This window comes from Pseudorasbora parva, chromosome 24 (genome assembly GCF_024679245.1).
Source record: "Pseudorasbora parva isolate DD20220531a chromosome 24, ASM2467924v1, whole genome shotgun sequence".
NCBI classification, from domain to species: domain Eukaryota; kingdom Metazoa; phylum Chordata; class Actinopteri; order Cypriniformes; family Gobionidae; genus Pseudorasbora; species Pseudorasbora parva.
In genome coordinates this window covers 29,086,014-29,104,399 of record NC_090195.1, presented here as the reverse complement: position 1 = coordinate 29,104,399, position 18,386 = coordinate 29,086,014, and the positions used below count along the sequence as shown (strand labels likewise).

The 18,386-nt window shown below is 36.3% G+C and overlaps 2 protein-coding genes across 2 annotated transcripts in view; both read right to left on the bottom strand.

The window, feature by feature from the left end:
• gad2 (glutamate decarboxylase 2) overlaps nt 1-11,804 on the bottom strand; it is a 36,043-nt gene extending 24,239 nt beyond the window's left edge. The window contains exons 1-10 of the mRNA XM_067435574.1: nt 11,012-11,804; nt 10,698-10,760; nt 10,285-10,428; nt 9,580-9,813; nt 9,043-9,133; nt 8,227-8,339; nt 7,663-7,778; nt 1,047-1,126; nt 871-925; nt 629-745 (exon numbers count right to left, since the gene is read on the bottom strand). Of these exons, the coding sequence (XP_067291675.1) occupies nt 629-745; nt 871-925; nt 1,047-1,126; nt 7,663-7,778; nt 8,227-8,339; nt 9,043-9,133; nt 9,580-9,813; nt 10,285-10,428; nt 10,698-10,760; nt 11,012-11,084 (1,086 nt within the window). The 5' untranslated portion in view covers nt 11,085-11,804. The remainder of the gene's footprint in view (nt 1-628; nt 746-870; nt 926-1,046; nt 1,127-7,662; nt 7,779-8,226; nt 8,340-9,042; nt 9,134-9,579; nt 9,814-10,284; nt 10,429-10,697; nt 10,761-11,011) is intronic.
• Nucleotides 11,805-12,949: 1,145 nt separating this feature from the next.
• The window catches only part of myo3a (myosin IIIA), a 117,954-nt gene continuing 112,517 nt past the window's right edge, over nt 12,950-18,386 (bottom strand). Inside the window, exons 35-36 of the mRNA XM_067435573.1 lie at nt 13,841-14,026; nt 12,950-13,659 (exon numbers count right to left, since the gene is read on the bottom strand). Coding sequence (XP_067291674.1) covers nt 13,545-13,659; nt 13,841-14,026 — 301 coding nt within the window. The 3' untranslated portion in view covers nt 12,950-13,544. The remainder of the gene's footprint in view (nt 13,660-13,840; nt 14,027-18,386) is intronic.

Sequence of the window (18,386 nt, the reverse complement as noted above, 5' to 3'; positions counted from 1 at the left end):
AATAAAGAAAATATACGCAAAGTAGAAATAAACTGTCCAATATGTGTTTAATAATAAAATATGTATCGGTTAGGGGTAGGGAGGGCTTTATTGTCCCAATAAGGGGGCATCCATTTAATAGTTTAAATAAATATAATAATTTACACTCTTAATATTGTATACCGTTTTATGTGCAACAATATTAAGGTGCAAATAATATCTCCCAATATTTATAAGTATAAATAGCATATTGATACTATTTTCACCTATTGCAAAAAAAAAAAAAAAAAAAATACTGCTAATTTTACACTTAGTGTAAATAGCATATGCTAAGAAAATATGATATTTTCACTTAGTGTAAATATAATCTACACATGCCTTAATTGTAAGCTTTGTTAAAATCCCTGACTTTATGTATAAGCATTATATATTAAAAAAAATGTTTAACAAATAGAGCGCATCTACACTCAATAGCCCCACATTACGAGCAATGCAGAACAATCGAGAAGGTTCTCAGTTCTGCATCCAGAGAATGATACTTTGGCTGTGCCAACCCTGAGCTCACTCTCAGATCACAGTCTACTGTCCGTATTTCACAGGTGAAATGTTCAGGAAGTTCATGTAAGTTCAGGGAAGCAGATCTACTCACATCCACATGCATCCAGATATCATGCTTCTTACAGATGTCCACTATAGCGATCAAAGGATCAAAGGCACCGTAAACCGTGGTGCCGGCCGTGGCGCTGACGAAAAATGGCACGTCTCCCTGTGAGAAAGAAATCAGCGGGTTATTCAGGGGTTATTCATTTTGCCACAGAACCAGACAGATTATTTAAACAGACCCAAGAGAGACACATGAGGCAGTCATGGAGATACGGTCATTGAAATTACCTTCTGTTTGGCTTCAATGATCTTCCTCTCAAGGTCGGAAGGAATCATCTTACCCCTGGCAGAAATGAGAGCAATAAGGCGAAAGTCATATGGTTTAGTGTTTATAATGTTAAGACGTACATTTCTCAGTCGCACAGTCATGAAGTGATGTGTCAGTAGTGACAATCCAGACTAACCTTTCATCAGCTTTAATACAGATGACACTCTCTGTACCGATTCCAAGAGCGGCTGCTCCTTTCTTGACTGAAAAATGGCTCTGAAATGCATAATAAGAGAATAATAACAGAAACTGCACTCAGAATATACAGTGTCTGCATGTGATAGAATAATTAATAATAATAAAAATAATAAAATGCCACAAACATATATAACATTTTGTGCAATTAAATAATTTTGTCTTTATTATTATGGTTATATTTCGCAAAGTAATATTTTTTTAATGTGAAGTTGACATGAGATGTAATTTTTGAGAATACAATTTCAATTGGAGGTGCTGCAAATACAAAACATGTTGTAAAAAAGTGAAAAAGAAGCACAAAAAAGACACAAAAAAAACAAAACAAATCTGAGATAAATCCAGAGGTTTACTTTAAGAGCTATGTCACACTTTCTTCAATACCTAATTTGTTTCCTTTCCCCTTACAGTGTGCATCCCTATTTTAAAAAATAATAGCATATATATATATATATATATATATATATATATATATATATATATATATATATATATATATATATATATATATATATATATATATATATATTGGATTACTGTGGCATATGCCTACACATATCTTTTTTAAAGGTGATTATTCAGCAAGTTTTATTGTGAAATATGGATAGAAATATGAATACAGTTTATAGGATATAGGATTAATAATATAGGATTTTTTTGTATTACCTAAATGACTTTTCTCAAAGACTATCCCGAGTTACTTTTGCTTCATCCAACAAGCCATGGCACTCTCTCACCTCATATGTTCTCATGCAGAGAAAAATACATTGCGGAGCAAAGAGGACACTGACAACGCATCGACAGACAAGACAGAGCAGGTTACTTTTGGTATTAAAAAGTACCATCTTACTGCTCTTTGATGTGTTGTGACAGATCGCTGTAGTGCTTCAGTTCAAATTGCATATGAACCGATAATATCTATATAAAAAATGTATTCAGGCCCTTCATGGATATGAAACATTTTAATTCTGTCCACTTTAGTTAAACTTACCTAATTTTGTCTCAACTTAATTTAATTGTGTTCAATCAACCTAATATATTTAAAACTAAAATTCACTTAATTAATTTGTGTTAAAACTACATTAAATATTTGTGCTGACAACTAACTAGGCAATGGTTCTGTAGTTCCCAGCATGCTCTGCAATGGACTGTGGTAGGAGCGTAAATTTAGGGATTAAAGTGTTATTTTATGTGTTTTCCAGTGAAGAGAAATATGTTGTTAGTTTATGTTAGTGTTTAATGTTCAGTTATGTTGGACATTGAGAAGTTTCTGTGATTTTGTGGTTATGCAGAATAGGGTTGCCTGTGTTTAGGCTGTATGGGCACTTATATACAAATTCATTGGATGGAATTCCCGATATCAATTAAATTTGAGTTTGTGCAATTATTTATTTTTGCATTATATATCTAAAAATATGATTTTTGTTATTTAAACGTTTTAAAGGTAAATTAAATTGATAAATGTGTTCACCTTAATAAACTTTTATAAATTTAACATAACTATTAAGTAAACTGCACATATAAATATTATGTAACAGTGACAAATTTAAATGGTTTGTATTAACTCAAATACATTTTGTCAGCTTTACTTTAAATTTTTTTGTTCATTTAAAGGTGCCCTAGAATGAAAAATGTAATTAACCTTGCCATAGTGAAATAACAAGAGTTTAGTACATGGACATCACATACACACTGTAAAAAAAATATTTAGAAAAAAGTTACCTGGTTGCCTTAAAATTTCAACAAAAAAAAAGTTCATTGAAGTGAAATTTTTGAGTTAATACAATGAACATGTTTTGAGATTCGACAACCTTTATTAAAATATTTTTAAAAGATTTTGTAAGCATATTGGGGAATTTTTCTGTGTTTTATTTCTGATGATGCAGTGGAACATGCTATTTTCATGATTTATCACATTTTTTATGTGGTTTAGGTACAATACTATTTTGATACAAGTGTCCTTTATTGTATCAACTCAAATTTTTAATTTCAATAAACTCAAAATTTTAAGGCAACCAGGTTACTTACTTTTTTAAGTTAAACCAACAATATTTTTTTTACAGTGCAGTGAGTCTCAAACACCATTGCCTCCTCTTTCATATGTAAATCTTGTTTGTGAAAAATACCATGGAAAACTATTTTCTATTTTCTATAGAAAAGCTATTTTCAACAAAACGCCAACTGTGACGTAATCGCTGGGATCATTAATATGTACGCCCCTAACATCTGGATGTCAGCACATGTTCATGTCAGGCGGAACTACGCAGCCGAATTATCGGTAGTTCAGTTAAACAAGCGTCAGGTGAGGATAGCGAAAACGGCAGATCATGGAAATAAATGTTATGATCCAGGCTGTGCAGGGGATGTGAGGACTTTTCATAGCCTTTCCACAGTCAACATGTCATAGCCTTCCCCAAAATGTCAACAGTCATGGTTGATGTTTATTTACAGTCGGATACCGCAACAATTTAATTCAAAGTTGTTTGTTTGCTCGGCCCATTTCACCAAAGAGAGTTTTTCTAACCTGGGACAATATCAAGCAGGATTCGCTCAGCGGCTAAAACTAAAGAGAGGGCCGATTCCAACCATATTTCTTCAAACAGTAAGTAGTGATTTTATCCACATCTTGACTGTTGAACCCATTTCTGATTAAATTGAAAGTTTATTAGTAAGACGACATTAACAATAATATCCCCTGTGTTGTCTAGATCTACGTAAGATGCTAGTAAAGTAACAATTGGAAACTCCAAGTAGCACACATAACAGTTTGTCAAATGACAAAGGTTAATTTTATTTCCTGCCAGTGTTGTCATAAAATACAACAGTAGATACGTATGTCGATCCCTTTTGGCAGATTGTAATCTAAATTAGCCTATATTTCATCATTAACACATAACTCAGAAGCTAACTACGTTTACTAATACTGTTTAGTTTCTTACAGATAGCTCACTTGATCCTTGTAGCTAACGTCACCTTCTCCACCATCTAAGTTGAAATGATAGTCATTTGACAAGGCTTCTAGTCAATTTGTTAAATAAATATACATTCTTGAGAACTGAAGAAGGGTGAGGGGTTCGAATGCTGGTCGCCATGTTGCCCCTCCATCTTGAAAGTGCATTAGCCAAAGAGGGACATACCCGTAAATTCAAGCTTCGTCTTTCGCGTTTTAACACTCAATGGCAACGTATCGAACGTAAAGAGGGGGATTGCCATGTTAATCTTGAACTAAATCGGCCACCATAGGAGTTAAAACGAAATCAGAATTGAGAGAAACAGAAACTATTATTCACTGGATGGTCATATAGCTTTTCACCGCTAGATGGGGGAACATATCACACAGTGTAGCTTTAAATAAATTGTTATTTGTAAAAAAAAATGCTCAATATAGTTGTGCAACCTCTTGGCACACCTTTTAAAAGTAAATTTAACAAGTAATTTTTTTGAGTGTTCTTATTAGCATGAAATGAACATCTGAAGGTATGTTGTTCATCTGAAGCAAGGGCATTTCCTCTGAGGAGGCAAGGGAGGGAATGCCTCCTCCAAAAAAATATTGCAAAAATAAAAACACAAATATTACAAAATGTGACATTAAAAAGTGTTTAAATCTCTTGTTTTTCTAAAGTAACACTGTCCAACAATGACACCAGCAGAGTTACAGGGGGAGTTTGCATCTCTCTTGCCTCCCCTGAGCCCATTGACTTTTAACACATCCCCTAAAGCATGCGGGTGGGTTTAGAGGGGGGCAAGTGAGTATGAATGGGGAAAAGCCACGTGAGAGGAGGCAATGCCTCCATTGTGCTATGATTGGATGTGATTGGTTATGATTGGCTATGATTTGTTTGTGCGATAAATCTTGTTTTCATGCATGTTCGTGAATCAGTCAGAATGAACAAAATGATTGCGTTAATGGAAAGACTAATTAAGAAGTGAGTAAACAGCTCAGCCACTTAGATATCGCTGCTTTATGTCACTTCAAAATCAAACTTGAAATGGCCTTAAAACATGATGACTGTGGGGGTTTTAGTGAGCAATCAGCATGAAATTAAAGGGACATCTTCATGTCTGTAGCAGTGTTTACTGAGCTTGATGACTGATGATCCAAAAATGAACAGCTGAACATCTGTTCAGAAATTAAATATATTGTTTAAATTGTTACTGCTTTTAGTTGCTATTTTGGAATAAATTTAAAAATGCTTAAAACATGAACTTAATAAAATGTATATTTGGTTTGAATAAATAGAACATTAATTACATTATTAATGTAAAATACAAAATAGAATTGTATTTGGTTTCTATATTTTTTTTAATGTAAAGTAATGTTTATTTAACTAGGAAAATCTGACATTAATGTAACTGGGACATTAATTTATATTTGATTTATTAAAGTCTAAAATAAAACTCCTCATTTTTAGACCAGGGATTTTCAAACCTCCAGGGGTCCTCCAGAAGGTTTTAAGGGATCCCCAGACATTTTTAGAGAATAAAATGACAAAGTAAAAATGGATAAAGTGTACCGAACGTGTTTAATTTCTAAATGTTTCTCCACTTAGATGCAGTATGCATACACTTACCTAAAGGATTATAAGGAATAATACTGTGTTTGACCCCCTTTCCCCTTCAGAACTGCCTTAATTCTACGTGGCATTGATTCAACAAGGTGCTGAAAGCATTCTTTAGAAATGTTGGCCCATATTGATAAGATAGCATCTTGCAGTTGATGGAGATTTGTGGGATGCACATCCAGGGCATGAAGCTCCCGTTCCACCACATCCCAAAGATGCTCTATTGGGTTGAGATCTGGTGACTGTGGGGGCCATTTTAGTACAGTGAACTCATTGTCATGTTCAAGAAACCAATTTGAAATGATTCGAGCTTTGTGATATGGTGCATTATCCTGCTGGAAGTAGCCATCCGAGGATGGGTACATGGTGGTCATAAAGGGATGGACATGGTCAGGCCATGGCATTTAAACGATGCCCAATTGGCACTAAGGGGCCTAAAATGTGCCAAGAAAACCCCCGTCCCCATTACACCACCACCAGCAGCCTGCACAGTGGTAACAAGGCATGATAGATGTTCTTATTCTTTTTATGCCAAATTCTGACTCTACCATCTGAATGAACAGAAATCAAGACTCATCAGATCAGGCAACATTTTTCCAGTCTTCCAATTTTGGTGAGCTTGTGCAAATTGTAGCCTCTTTTTCCTATTTGTAGTGGAGATGAGTGGTACCCGGTGGGGTCTTCTGCTATTCTTTCCCATTCTGACATTCAGTTTGGAGTTCAGGAGATTGTCTTGATCAGGACCACACCCCTAAATGCATTGAAGCAACTGCCATGTGATTGGTTGATTAGATAATTGCATTAATGAGAAATTTAACAGGTGTTCCTAATAATCCTTTAGGTGAGTGTACTTTCCAGAATTGTTTGCTTCGTTTCTTGAGAGTTGTTCTCACTATAGTCCTCTTTGTCTTGCTCACTGGAGTTGTAAGGCAGTATTCATAACACAGTACGTAAGCTGCTTACATTTATTGTGGAAGTTGCTAAAGTATAGCCAATTTAGGTTTGGAAACAATAATTGTATTTATAATGTCACACTTATTATTTACCTAAAAAAATTATGTTTATTCATAAAGAAAAATAGATGGAATTTAGGAAGGGAACCTCATAAAAGGTTTATTAAACTTAGGGGTCCTTGGCATCATAAAGTTTGAAACCCCCTGTTTTAGACCACCACTGCACGCCACTGATCTGAAGGTATGTTGTTTCAACTGCGGAAATACGTCAATACATACATTTTTTCTAGTTCAAGTCCACCAAAATTAACTCTCCTGTCTGGATTGTTTGTCGAACAAAATGGCGGATTCGCCGTCATTAGTGGTCAGATCGCCTGTCAATCAAACTGTAATCCAACAGTGAACTGGTGAGACTGGTCATATAATGGTCTTAAAGCATATTGCATTAAAATAAAACGTTACTATTTTGAGAATGATGATTGAGTCATGTGCGGCGACAAATTAACTTGTAATTGAGCAATCTCTCTCTGTAATTTAATATGCTGCTATTTAGGAGTCAAGAACTGAAAAAAATATGTAGACTTATTGCTGTTTAGGAGAAACATCTTCAATACAGGTTGTTGGTTATTAAATAAAGCCACCATATGTAATGTTTCACCGATAGAAGTAGCTTATTCAAAACAAAGTTTTGATGACGCCTCTGACTTTTATTATACTGCTTTTTCCACTCATAGGTATGTGGGGTAATGCAGTGCTGTTTTATCATATTAGATACATTTGAGTGTGTTGAAAACGGGTATGATGTCATTGACAGCCGAGGTACAGACACCGTCCTATTCCTGGTTAACATTGCTTATATTTATATTATTAAACGTTCTTGGAAACATTTGGGATAATGTAAGTACACAAGTCAACACAATTTAAAAAATTGTTCTAGTGGTTTTTGGATATTTTAATTCAGACATCTTACATTGTGCCTTTAATTAATTTAGTAATTAAAAAACAGTAGTACAGGTAAAAAGAGATAAACAAATGAACGTACATGTTCAGATGTGAAGGCCACCAGTCTCGGCACGGATGACATTCCTTTCTCCTTCACTTCAGGGAACATTTTATAACGAGCCAGTAGCATGGCATACATGTTGGAAATGGCGCCACCTAGAGAACAATAAAGCAATTCTTCCATTCCATCACTCAGGTAAAACTTGACTCCTGTCAGTTTTTACTCAAGCCCTGAATGCCAATTACTGACTAATTCTCTGCATCACATCACACTCATGATTTGTTAATCAGTGCCTAAAATCTGATTTACTCAGAAGTGGGGCAGAGAACAACAGTTTAGGAATGACATTCATTTGCATCAGTTTCACTTCTAATATTTTTTGTCTTAATTGGTGTGGTTGGAATCACATTTATTGTTAGATAGTACTTTCACAACCCAATAACACAAATAACAGATTATCCTTTTTAAGATCCTCAAAGAGAAATGGAGACGTCCTGTCCTAACAACTTCAGACTTTTAGCCAGTTCATGTGCTTGCGCTCACGTCGCAACAGTAGCACACACTGCAGAATAAGGCAGGTCACGCAGATTGACAGCTGCTTACCCGGGGAGAATATTCCATCACCGCGGCCGTCCTGCCAGCCAATGATCTCCCTCATCTTCTTCAGCGTGACGTATTCCAACAGCACGAAAACTGGAGCCACCTCATAGGTGAACCTGTTTGCACAGAGATCACATGACCCAGTTACACAAGCCAGAAAAAAATGTCATGACAAGCAAACGGTTTCGCAACTGATGTTTGAGGGGATTTTGCAACAGTCTGCAGGATTTACAGCAATGCGTCATAAAACATTGTGGGAAATATCATTCGGTAACACTTTATTTTAGAGTGTCCTTGTTACAAATATAACAAGTGCATAGTAATAACAGTATATTACGCATAATAACATACCAAAAAACCCTCAACCAAACCAAATCCTCCCCTAAAACGTTAATTTATATTATCTAGTACTTAAATATATAATTATACTGTTATAAATGTAACCTATAATTCTTACAAGACATGAATTTTTATATTTTGATAGTAAAAACAATGTTATTACATTGTTATTACATTGTTATTACACAGAATAAGCATCAGTTAAATTAAAACTGACCCCAAACATACATTTATATTTATTATCAGCCGAAATCTCATTTGATTTCTTTCTGTGAATGAATCTGAGCCCAAGATGAGAGAGGAGGTTATATTCGCTGCTCTGAATTCATCTGTGCCTTTCATTCTGTTCATTTTAGCTGATATCTTTGAGGTTAAGCCAGCCAGCACAAAGACCAGGTCAAAAGAATGCGTATGAAGGCAGAGAAAACGGAAATGATCTCAACCTGCTTTGTATTTTAATGGAAGGAGACACACACTCACATATTGGTGTTGGCAGTGGAGGTTAGCCAATCTGCAGCCAAGCCAACCATGTCTAACCCAGTGGAGAGCTGATTGAAATACCTGGGGTGTGCTGAAGATAGACACAATAGAGAGAAAATACAAAATATATGAATTTATCGTGCAAATATATTCATGCCCCACTTATCGTCCACTATTATTAGTAAATTGCAGCCTGAAAAGCCTTTCTGATCACTCATAATTATTCCCCAAAAAAGAAAGTCCCTTTTCAAAATAATGGCTCTTGGTTAAAATGCCGCTAGAGAAAATAAAATCGTCCCTAGATGCATCCATTTAATATCACACGCCATGTTCTGATCTGATTCGATTCGCCTTCAGGCACAAACCGACACTTGTGTTTCTGCGGTCTAAAAAAATCTGCTTTACAAGCGAAGCGATCAATATAGCAGAATTTATGCAATGCACAGTCTCTGTTAAATTGAAAATCACAAATATAATATACAATCATATTTCTAAGTCCATATGCGCTCTTGAATTGTTTGCAAATGAATAACTTACCGGTTTTTATGGCGTATTTCAGAGTAGCGCGACAGCTGATCAGAATATCATCCAAAGTCTCGGGCTCGTCCGAAAGCTCCCAATTATTCCTTTGGAGCAATTCATTTGGATAGTGAAAATCAATCACTTTCGTTGATCTGTCAAAAGATTCCACTATATAAGCCAGCAATATATCAACAACCTCCTGCAGAAAAGTCAAAGTCTTCGCGTCCCCGTCCAATGCAGGTAAAAGATCTGTAAAGAAAGATAATAATAAATATAACTGCATTAAAATAACAGATGGTGTTTAGTGCAAATGACAAGGGTGAAATAGATTAATTTAACCTTGAATGAAAAGAAAGGACAACATCTCCGTTCATTGATAAATACCTCCTTTATTTCTAATAATTTACACAACAATGCACAGGCAGGATTTTATTTGATTTATTCTTTCTTTTTATTTAATTTTTACAATTGTTTTTATGCACGACATTTTAAAAGTGGGTAGCCTATTAAACAGTCGACTAAAAATACATATTTAAAAAAAGAGTTTTAACGAAAAACGCCGACTGGATGAACACAACCACAAACAAAAACACCACATAGATATATAATTAAAAAAAACCTAATATGACCAATATAAAACCACAATTTCTAAGCAAATTATCCCTTTTTCGAGTGTGATCTGTGCTCCAGCTGATAGTGATGTGATATGATCTGATTTACCTGTTGAATAGAGATCAGCGAAACACGCGGTGGCTTTGGAGCAGTCACAGGGTTTATTACAGCCGCAGCCCTCGGCTGGAGACTCGTCTTCGGCTTTCACGGGGGCTTGAGCTGCCTTCTCAGCCTCCCCGACATTTAACAGAGCTACAGAAGAAATGATTGCTCTATTAATTGGATTTAAAAAAAACATTTTTTTTAAATGATAGGAAAGGCCTACATATTTAAAATCTTCACTCTAAAAACAAAAATATGGTTTAAAAATATTTTAAACAGTTCAACGAAAACATCCAATTCATTTTCTCCATTAAGATCTTGTTCTAATCTGGCTCTGTTCAGAGACATACATTTGAGGAATATAGGTGAGGCACAAATAAAGATCTTAAATATAGACTTCATGTTAAAAATAAACGTACCACATAATTTGGAGCCGATGCCTCCGGAGAATTTCTGGGCCGCTGCCTGACACCATGCTCTGGCTGAAACGATCAAGTGCGTGATTTCAACACCATATCCATCATAAAACTTCCAGCATCAATAATCCACGCCACTGAAATACCGAACTAAATTCGGTCCCTTATTAATATCATACGACACACTCGACACGACATTTCAAGGTTTAAATTAACCTTAAGCATTCAAGACACAATAAGTGTCGCATTTCTTTGTCTCATAGCCACTAATGTATAAAACACAATTGCAGGCTGCCTTTTGTCGCCATGCCACTTACGGGTGCTCGGGCTTTGACTGCCGTTTCCAGCCGGGTTTTCAGCACCCAAAAACCAAAACCCGTGAGATGCCATCGCGAAGAGAGCGGATCAGAGCAGCGACAGAGAGACGCGAGCAGCAGCCATCCAGACGCGCGTCACGGGGGAACGAGAGCTGTCCGCAGCCGTGGTGCTGAATCCTGCCCGATGCGCCGAGAATCCAGCCGCGTGCGCGACGTATTCACAATCACACCTGTCCAAACGCTTTAAATCAAGTACTTTAATTTCTAAGGTGCTCATAAAAGGATGCTCAAAACCCCCTGATGATGAACAGCCGAGAGAGAGTGTCTTTATTCAATCGGTGCGCCGTGCGCAATGATTTGGAGCAGCCGGAGACCGTCACTGAACTCATGGAGAAACACTGGCACTGATGGAGACGCGGGCACCCACTGCCTCTCATTCTCTTTCATATAGCTCAGCTGCAAATGCAAGTTGAGGATGCACAGTATATTTATAAAAACGTACTCGTAGCAATCCGTTGCGTGAGCTCTCCAACAAGCAAACTTTAGTGGTATTAAAAGCTTCTTGTGGCGTAAAGATAATCCGCCCCACGTCACCAGAGAAATTCCGACGCGATTGGGCTCGTGACGAACTATTTTGCGTCGTTAATCGTGACCACACACTAGTTTATGCGCCTCCTGGCGCACCACCCGCATCTGCGCTGAGGGCACAACAGTTTTCTTCTTCTTTTTTATTCTGTAATTGCTTTACTCTTGCAGTGAACAGACCTCATCAAAAGCAGGAGGAGCCGGGCTGCTCCATGGACCATGACATTCAGATCTGTGGTCCATATCCCTGCCCTCCTTTTTTAAATCATCAAACCACTTCCTATTAATGTGAAAATTGGAGACCCCGTTTTAAACATGATCGGGGTAACCTAGAATTAGTCAAAACATTACTCTGAATGTATTTATTCCCAATGCAGTGTGTGTTGTGTGCGGTGCGCAGTCACACATGCTCTTTTTTTCGGCATGTATATAATAAAATGAAAACCAAATGCAGAAAAAAAAACTACAATTATATTATATGTAGAAAATAACAGCGTATGCAGGTTAAGGTTGATGTGTAGACCTTGTTTAATTGAGGAAAATACATTAAAGAGCAGGTAACGAGAGTTACATAGGATTTTCACTAAAATGAGCATCAAAAAAAAAAAGAAAGAAAGAAAAAAAAGACATTTATTTGATCAAATATTTAATAACATTGGAATTTATTTCTGGAACCTGCACTGTAACTAAACATGAAATTCATAACCCTTTAATACAAATAATGTATTTCACATGAACTAAGATTAGGCTAAGAAAAAATACATATATAGGATAAGCATAAAAGGGCATAAAAATTATATTTCAAAATTACTTTAGTCAGTTCAGAGTTTAACATCAACCATTATGTACACTATTGTATGCATCTTATTTAATTTGACTAATTACAGAATTAATTAAATATATAGAAAATCATATTTACATATAAGTGACATTTTTAAGAATACACATATCAATATGTATGCATTATGTGAACAAGATATAAGTGCAGACTGTGGGAAATTATGAATATAATCCATATTTGCATGTCCTGCTAATGTTTATGTAGAAATGATGCAGCAAGTCTGACTCACTAAAGCAGGATCCATTAGAGACAGTAATTCAAACATAGCCCCTCACTGATGGAAATATAAAGGTCATTTTATGAATATCTTCAAAGATGAAACTTGGTTACATTCTGTACAGCAAAAAACAAATAACAAAACAACAATTGGTCACTATTTTCGTAAATTAACTAAAACCATATTGCAGTATTTAATTATACATTATTTATCTGTGCACATCATTTATATATATATATATATATATTATATTTCCATCAGTATATATATAAATTGTCATTCGTTTTTATTTTTTATTCACGCCCTCATAAACTTTAATAACATAACTTCTCCTCACACTTGCACCAACATCTCTGATGACTGAGGGCGGGACAACCTGTCACTCACATGAGATCCACCAATAGCAAACCACAACCATCCAGACAATTCTCAACAGATAAAGTCCCGCTCTCGTTCTCTACTCTGAGAAGCCGTTTCACTAGGATACCATCACAATTGAAAAGACTACCGCAACTTCCGGTTCTTTGAGAAACCGACCAAGTGAATTGATTTACTTAAAGAAACAGGTCACCCAAAGAGATAATCTTCCCCTCCATTGAGCTGTTAGCCACTGCGCCCGGATCAGTCCGCTTCCTCAACCAACCATTTCAAATGATTCAGCTCTGTTTTAAAAGAATGATTCTTTGAGGAATTAAACATCACAACGCTTCAGATCTTGAGTATTGTAATCGTACGGAAAAGAGCGGCTGGTCCATAGTTCAAAATGTCTCCTTTTGTCTTCGGAATGGCATTTTCCATTTTTAGGTGAACTCATCCTTTAAGGACAAAGAGAATGTTCTGCTGACCACATTAGTCACTGACAGTATTTACATTCGTCCTGTTGTTGAGGGTTATGGCTGTGTTAAAAGCCTTCGTCTCTGGGAGGTCTTCCTCAGTATCTTTCTGTAGTCATAGGGGTTGTCCTCACTTTGACTCTCTGTAGAGGGCATTCTAGAGAAGGAGTGCCTGTGGACAGAGAGGGGCAGATAAAGCATGACTTCACACAGAAAGGGAAAGAAAGCGGGGATATCTGAATCTTCTGCTCAACACATTTATCACATCTGCCGTTGAGTGTATTGCAGTGTGAGGTCAACGTCTCGAGGAAAGCATTTGTAAAACAGACAGAAAGATGCAAATGTTCTTCCACCTCTTCTCCTTTGGATCTTTAGGGACATCCGATTTCGGGACATCGGACAGTGGTGTCTCAGAAGAGCGTCTTCTTTCAGTAGAAGCCCTCCGCTTGCTGGACCGGCGTCTTTCACTGGGCAGGCTTGTGGATTTACCGCTGGACAAACCCTGGTAGTATTGGTCATCGTTGTCCAGCTTTTTGGGGCTGGTGGTGGGTGCAGAGAAAACAGATCAATTCGTATCTACACTCTTAAAAATAAGATTCTTTACTGGCATTGATGGTTCAGTGAAGATCCATTGAACCTTTTCAATGCACAATCTATAAAAAAGTTTCTTTGGGTTATTCAAATGTTCGTCACACTCAGAATATTTGTGGCATTGCTGTGAAAATCCCCCTTTGGAACCTTTATGTTGAAGATGAGATCTTCAAGGATAGTTCAGTTTTTTAAAAGGCTTGGAATAGTGACGTATGTATGGACTATTTTTATGCTATCCCATCTACTTTTTTTGAATGGCCTACTGTAAGTTTGAGTGATCATGACACTATTCCTGCTCACAACGTTTATTGTTCCCGATCATAAAGAACGTCTTTTTTTCATGGCAGGCTGCTATTAATGGGTGGCCATTATGCTGTATTGAGTGCATTTCATGGCTGTTCTGCAGTATGTAAGTGATGGCCTTCAGGACAGGCTCTGATTCATGGCTCCTCAGCAGACTCGTATGGGAATGTTTTTTCAGAAGACTTTACCCATCGTCTCAACAGCGTTATGTAATGAAAACAGAGATCTATGAAACTAATGAAGCCAAAAGCTTACGGCCTGTCAGCTAGACCGCTGTTGCAGTTCCATCAGTCAGCCTCACTGTCTGGCTCTCTATCTTTATTATGTCAAACAATCAAACAAACAATTAATATTTTTTAAAGTATTCAGTATTAAATGTAATGCCCGGTTTCACAGACAAGGTCAAGGCCTAGTCCCAGACTAAAATGAATGTTTGGGCTGTTTGCTAAATTAGTAATTGAACTAAGGCCAAATCCTGGCTTAATCTAAGCCCTGTCCGTCAAACCAGTCCTTAATGTATAATTTAATCTTTTATAATATGATAACTTAAATACTATAGTACTAATATAAAATAGAAAGACTGTTTTATTGCCACAAACAAATAATACTTATAAATGATTTAATACTTTATAAAATGATGCTTAATATTTAAGCATTTTTTAATTGGTAATATATGTTTAACAAAAATTCATGAATTCAAGAAATTGTGTGGGAAACGGAACAAAAATGCATGCCAAAATGCCCCCCCAAAAGGATTAATATGAAATATATAAAATTAAATGAAGTAATAAAATGTAAAAATATATAACATTTATAGATTTTAATGCCATGAAATAATAATAATAATAATTTAATACTTTATGATACTTAGAATAATAAAGAATGTAATAATTTATGTCTTTGTTTGCCTTCATTCTGAATTTATTTATGTTTTTATTTTTTTGTTTTAAATCATCACATATTTGTATGCAGAATATGTGTGGAAAATGTCACAAAAAATATCAATACATAATGCATTATTAAAAAATAAATTTTATATTATATATATATATATATATATATATATATATATATATATATATATATATATATATATATATATATATATATATATATATATATATACACTGTAAAAAAATTCTCAAAATAAACATTTTCTAGTGACTGATCACATCAATTTTTCAGTTGGCTGAATTGATTTTTTGTGAATTTAATTGCATCAATTCAAGAATTTCAATTTGGCCAACTGAAAAATTTAGATGTGATCAGTCACTAGAAAATGTTCAATTATATATGTATTGTGTGTGTGTGTGTGTGTGTGTGTGTGTAATGGCAAAAATCTTAATAGTTATAAAAATGTTTCATTTCCTTCATGAAAAATATAACATCTTTTTGGTATGAGTGTTCTGCATCTGCCTGCTCTGTCTCTCTAGCTCTGCACATTTGTACCGCAGGACTCTCTCATAATGCATGTCCTTAGTTTGCCCTTATTCTGCCCAACATCCCTTAATGATCCCCTATCTCTCTCTGTTTTCTCTCTTTCCACTGCCACTCTCTTCCTCTATTTCTCTCTGAAACAACATGAGCCAGTAATCAGACAGAGCCAGAGATTTGTCCATCCTACTGACCTTCTTACTCTTCATGTCAACATGAAACGTGCAAACCGTTTTAACTCCTCGTGTGACGGACAGTATTTACAAGAGAAACAATATATTCAGTGAGAAAAATAGCCTTCAAATTCTGATGTATTGTTCACATTATAGAAGCTTATTTCATGAATACAGTAATGAAGTAATGAACCGTTGCCCATATCAACTTTATTAATCTGCTAAAACTACTCGTCCTTGATGTTGTGTGTCTGTGAGTGCTGTTATAAAGCGCCCAGAACCCTGTCTGTCTGTCAGAGCTGTTTGTCATTTGGTTGGCCAGTGAAATTGTCAGCTGCGCTTGTGGAGGTCCGGATTCATGTTCACACACACAATATTTCACACATGCTGTGACACTGCAGATATTTCACGGTTGCCTTAGGCTCACTCCTGACAGAGAAATGCCACACAAGTGTCATTACATTAAGGGCCCTATCATACAACCGACGCAAAGTGTTTTTTGCTAGTTTCAGCCTGACACATAATTTTCACGTCCAGCGCCACATTGTTTAATAGCAAATGCACTCGCGCCCATCTGTTCGCCCATGTGCGGTTCTGGAAACGAGGTGTGTTCAGGCGCATTGTTGGTGTGTTGCTATTTTGAGGCAACTGAATTCGGCTGTGCCATTGACCAACTAAAACCTGATCTAAAGTGGATTTTTTTGTTTTGTTATTTAAAGTGTTAGTAATATGTGCCTATAGGCAGGTGTACAACGCACGTACACTCTGCTTATTACACACACAGGGATGCGCAAAAGTGGATTCGAATACGGCGTAAGTGGACCTGCACTGTGAGCTTCAGACCTTCCGCTCAGATCTTTAAAATAAGGCCCTAAAGGCGGGCGTACACTGTGCGAATTCGGACACTCGGGAGGTCGTGAGATATTGCAGACACTAGGAGTCTTTTAATTTGATAATCGCATCAAATCAGCTGGCACATGACTGCACAGCACGGCGAGCCGGCGGCGATCACACAAGCTTTCGAGTTAAACACACAGACCTCGAGCTTTCAATGTTGCTGATAGCTTCAGATGCAAAAAATAAAGAAAAAATATACGTGTGCAAATGATTTGTTAAAAAAGCAGGACAGTAGCCATTCCTTTCAACCGAAACAACCACAGGGATAGAGACTGCGCATGAGAGAGAGAGAGAAAGAGTGTGTGTGTGTGTGTGTGTGTGTGTGTGTGTGTGTGTGTGTGAGCCTGTTTATGTGGTTTATGAGGACACAAATTTGTATAACTACATGGGTATTACACTGGTATTACACTATAAATGTGGTTTATGAGGACATATCAAATGTCCTCATAATTCAAATGGCCTTAAAAACATACTTAATGATGTTTTTTTGAGAAAGTAAAAATGCAGAATGTTTCCTGTGATGGGTAGGTTTAGGTTTAGGTTAGGTTTTACGCCTATGGAGAGTCCCTGTAAACCACATAGACCAACATATGTGTGTGTGTGTGAGTGTCTCGGCTGCGTGGCGTGTCCATTTTCATTTCAGCTCCCATGTTAACAGGTTGGAGCTTGCACACTGCCTTCGAGACACGCGTGACTCGCACGCATGCTAAAAATAGAAGAGACCGCTATTTTTCACGTGACACAAGAGCGTGTTGGAAACGTTTCCAGGCAAAATAGAATAGGAAACAATGTTTATATGTAATTTTGACACATATACATATCAATAAATGACATTTTTATGTTTGAAAGTCTCTAGGTTAACATAAATGCAGATATAGACCTAGTTATAATAATAAAAAACAACATTATCGATTTTGAAATATTACACCTGTCAAGAATGAAATATTCGCCTATGAAATCGAGCCTATGTGATGTGGTTGTGTATGATTTGGCAATAGGGGACAGACATACGCTGGTGAAAATTGGGCCGACTCCCCAAATTTTGTAAACATGCTTACAAATTATCGTGAGGTCGGGAGGTGCTCCTAACGTGCACCGCGTACGCCCGCCTTAAGTATTATTGGTAATAATGAGAATTTTTAAGAGCAATTAGGATATTAAAAAAGTGGCCTGGCGACAAGACTGACATTTTTTATTTGCACAATTATTTACCTAAATTTGATTTGAGGTGAACTGATATTATTTGTGTGTGTTACTATTTAGCTTTATATCAAGTGTTTTCTCATACATTACTTAGATTTGCTAGGCTATGTTAGGAACAGTATACTACAGTAATACATGAGCTATTTCTGAAGTATTTGTGCCAGTATGCAAATGTTCTTACTCAATATTTTTTATTTGTGCATTGCACAAAATACTTTATTCCACAACACATTGTGTTTGATTTGATTTTGACCTTTGTAAAATGTCTATCTGGCTTCTAAAGGAGTTAAATGTTATT